Source organism: Camelina sativa, chromosome 5 (genome assembly GCF_000633955.1).
Source record: "Camelina sativa cultivar DH55 chromosome 5, Cs, whole genome shotgun sequence".
NCBI classification, from domain to species: Eukaryota; Viridiplantae; Streptophyta; class Magnoliopsida; order Brassicales; family Brassicaceae; genus Camelina; species Camelina sativa.
Window position 1 is genome coordinate 4,450,513 of NC_025689.1, and position 3,616 is coordinate 4,454,128.

Genomic DNA, 3,616 nt, shown 5'->3' on the forward strand with positions numbered 1-3,616 from the left:
AGAATAAGAGGAGTGCTAAGCTTCCTTTTACGTAGTACTAATACCTGTATATATACTCTTGTAAGTGTACATTTCTACGGTTAATGAGAAATCACTTTTACAATCTTAAAGTGTTAATATCCTCTTGTTTGCCTGACGCTGGCAGTTATCTTACGTGACTCCAATGCAGCTGCAAACGCTAGGACCTGCACATTTGGTTTAACAGAAGCGATTTAAGGAACTTTTATTTGTATTTATTTAATGAGGTTCTAAATTCAAATACCAAAAACCGAATGCTTGAGCTTAATGGTTTAGTAACATACCGCTTTCTTGTAAGGTCGCTTGTACTCTGATCCTTCTATCGGGTTGTAAGGTATCAAGTTTACGTGATAAGTTTTACCCCATTCACGGAGTAGCTCTGCGAGTTCCACCGCATGCTCAACTTTGTCATTGACACCAGCTGCATCATATCATTTTTTAAACTATATATTAGGTGATATAATGTGGGAAGACAAAACAGAAAAGTTTTGTTCATTGCAAGGCTCACACACCTAGAAGGGCATATTCGAAGGAGACTCGTCTATTTGTTTCCTGGAAGTAATCACGACAATCCTTCATAATTGCTTCCAGCGGATAAGCCTTAGCACTTGGTACAATTATCTCTCGGAGACTCTGATTTGGCGCATGTAAACTGATTCGCCAAAAGAACAACTCAAGAGTAAGTAAATAAAATGAAAACATGAAAATCAATAAGATGTGACTGATCCAGAGCATATGTTACATGATTAGAAATTAAGCATTCATGATATGTTTGTGGTATCTTGACCAAAGAACGCTGAGTAAAGTAACAAAGATCATTTTAGTTTTTGACCAACACATGAATAAAAGCAGAAAGGTGACACATGAATCATTCGTTGCCCGATTTCAATGTCCTAAGTAAAAAAAAGCATACTGCTGTCAAGTGAGTGCTATGTCTTATTGTTTAACAATTATGCAGAGAAATAAATCATATGTTTGTGCAGAGAAACTTCAATTATATCAACACAGAATCATGTCAAAATGGAAAATGGCTTACCTTGTTCATACAACGATGAGCATCAAGCACTGACTTTAGATTCAACATCGGCTCACCCATTCCCATGAAAACCACATTTGTCACCCTATGCTTAAACACGTTCTCAATAGCCAACACCTAGAGATTTAAAATTTACACTTGTAAACACAAGCCACATTTACATTTTTTACTAAGAACTCTTCTCCCGGGTCTCTCAAGTGGGAACAACATCTGTTTCTAAACACTTCTGCGTCTCTATGATGAAACATTTAGAGTTCTCTCTTGGGATTTTGATAAAAAAAGTTACCTTGTTCATCAAGGTAAGTAGTCTATTGTGCGACGATGGTAACCCATACTCAAGAAATGCCTATCATATATGGAATATAGAATTCGATTTTAAGTTCAATTTTTGTGATGATTCTTATTTTAAAAAAATAAATAATTTATTTTGTAAAAGTGGCGTACATGCGTTGTAGATATTAATCCAGAAGGCGAGTTTTTGCTTGTAGGTCAAAAAACTCAAATCTACCTCCGATAGTTTCTCCATCAAAACACTGCTAACACACATAAAGCGTCGATAAAACAATTTCATCAAAAATTTTATATATACTATTTGATGAGATCATTTTGTATGCTAAATTCACACAATGTACAGTAACACCTCAAGCGTGGAACAGCCGGCGAACAATAGTGGGTGAAACGGGTCACGTCGATGGAACTTCTTGAAATATGAATGAAGTTCTTGTAAGGGCCAATCCTCCGCTCGAGTCCGGCAATACGTGATAAGGATCAAGATTCATTGCATTTTTGGTAATAACTATATGTGTTTGATTTCCGGCTACAAGAAGAGGGCCTTCTCGAGAGCGAGACATCGATATCCCCTTTGGTCTTTGATGAAACATGATTGAGTTCCAAGTAAATTCCTATGAGACAGTTGATGAGTTGTTCAGATACTTCGTTTGGGTCGTCTTTGGTCTTCACTTCAACAAGTCTAAGCCCTTTTTTACTCTACCCATCTGCATCCTCGATACTCCATCAAATTCATCTGTCCACCAAAACCATGACCGTGAGTGAAATGTGCATCTTATACAAAACATTCGGAATAAGCAAACTACTTTACCTGTGAAGCCACCTGAAGACGTGGCATCTAAGAAATCGGGAGCAGAGACAAAGATCGTTGATGAAGATCATGTCTTAGAGGCAGAGTACTCTGTTTCACGTGGCTCTGCCTTGCCACTGTCCTCTTCTGCTCGGTCATCTGCAATTGCATCTCTTGCCTTTGTCTCTGTTCGTAATATAGTTTAAGCTTTAGCTCCTCGATTTTTCGGTCTAGACATAAATCTCTGCCTCCACGACGGCTAATTCTTGTATAAGCTCGGAAAGCTATTAGACAGCAAACACTTTAATTGTTTGATCATTAGGAAATAGTTAGTATTACTATTAAGAAATAGTTAGTATTATATATGTGAGGTATGAGTATTGGTTTTACCTGAGGTGGAAGAAACAATGAGGACATACTTGGAAGAGACACAACAGAGCCATCGAAAGCAGCCTTTAGAGTTCTCTTTATTGCTTCTTCTTCCTCTAGTCTCTCTTTAAGATGCATTACCTGCATAAACATACAAAATCATATAAGTAACAGTTGAAATAAAGAGTTTTGAGTCTTTTTTTTTTAGGAACATAGGTACTTACTCCTTCCTCTAAGTCATGTCTCTTGTTACTATGTTGCTGTGAAGCTTCCATGAGTAGTTCCTTAAATTTCATGAGTATCAGAGAAACAGATGAAAAAGGAAATGGTACTTAGAATGATTAGAGTGAAACGTGGGAGCCATTAAAAGGGTCGGTAGGAGAATTGAGTAGTTACAAAATCTAAAAGAGTATTAAAACAGTTATTGAGGTTGTTAAGAAAGGATAATGTAAGTCACATGAGACTCGCCGGAACAACGGCGGATCAGATCAATGACATATAGAAGAACACACAAAAGATTCCCAATATAATTAGAAACACAGTTTTTTTAGAGGTGTGCATGACGTGAACCCCATCACCGTAGAGATTATTCTCAGCCAAAACTGTTAGTAATAATAAACAAAAATGTATACGGAAACGTTTTAATATATGATTGATCCCTTGGGAAGGTTTTTCTCCCATTGATGAGCCTTGTCTCCCAGGGAGAATGGGAAGAGGCGCAACTTGTAACCGTTCTCACTCACGCCGTTGATCTTGGTGAGACCACAAAGACGGCCGAACTCGTCCAAGTGGTCGAGTGGATCCTCCATAGGCAACTCGTGAAACTTGTTTCCTTGGATCATGGTGATCAGACCACTTTTGATCTCAAAGTTGTTGTTCGGCACTGCGGGAGGGACGATTCCAGCACGCTGAGTATGAGTGTTCGGGGCATCCCCAGCACCAATGTTTCGCGGTCCCTGATGTGGTTCATGCTGTTGTTCCATAGTGACTTGTGCGGGATGATCAGTGGGTTGACGAGCCTGTCGTGGGCGTTGCAACCGATTGATTTCGTCAATAACAGGAACGAGATTTTGATGCCCTCTTGATCTGGTGTGCATGCAAGGTTGCAATCAACA

The 3,616-nt window shown here is 38.7% G+C and overlaps 2 protein-coding genes and 1 pseudogene across 2 annotated transcripts; all 3 read right to left on the reverse strand.

Annotated features, from left to right (window-relative positions):
• Positions 28–690, reverse strand: LOC104785464 (probable dual-specificity RNA methyltransferase RlmN). The gene is made up of 3 exons (XM_019245696.1): positions 531–690; positions 303–439; positions 28–185 (listed from the first exon to the last, which is right to left on the reverse strand). The coding sequence occupies exons 1-3, from the start codon at positions 595–597 to the stop codon at positions 114–116; spliced, it is 276 nt and encodes a 91-aa protein (XP_019101241.1). The 5' UTR covers positions 598–690; the 3' UTR covers positions 28–113.
• On the reverse strand, positions 885–2,217 carry LOC109132810 (annotated as a pseudogene).
• LOC104785463 lies at positions 2,194–2,809 on the reverse strand. The gene is made up of 3 exons (XM_019245697.1): positions 2,726–2,809; positions 2,523–2,642; positions 2,194–2,433 (listed from the first exon to the last, which is right to left on the reverse strand). The coding sequence occupies exons 1-3, from the start codon at positions 2,795–2,797 to the stop codon at positions 2,392–2,394; spliced, it is 234 nt and encodes a 77-aa protein (XP_019101242.1). The 5' UTR covers positions 2,798–2,809; the 3' UTR covers positions 2,194–2,391.

Coding starts and splice junctions, on each gene's coding strand:
- LOC104785464 (XM_019245696.1), bottom strand. CDS start 597: ATGAAGGATTGTCGTGATTACTTCCAGGAAACAAATAGACGAGTCTCC. Junction 440..530: donor CTTCGAATATGCCCTTCTAG/GTGTGTGAGCCT, acceptor GATATGATGCAG/CTGGTGTCAATGACAAAGTT. Junction 186..302: donor AGCGACCTTACAAGAAAGCG/GTATGTTACTAA, acceptor CCAAATGTGCAG/GTCCTAGCGTTTGCAGCTGC.
- LOC104785463 (XM_019245697.1), bottom strand. CDS start 2,797: ATGAAATTTAAGGAACTACTCATGGAAGCTTCACAGCAACATAGTAAC. Junction 2,643..2,725: donor GACATGACTTAGAGGAAGGA/GTAAGTACCTAT, acceptor ATGTTTATGCAG/GTAATGCATCTTAAAGAGAG. Junction 2,434..2,522: donor CATTGTTTCTTCCACCTCAG/GTAAAACCAATA, acceptor AAACAATTAAAG/TGTTTGCTGTCTAATAGCTT.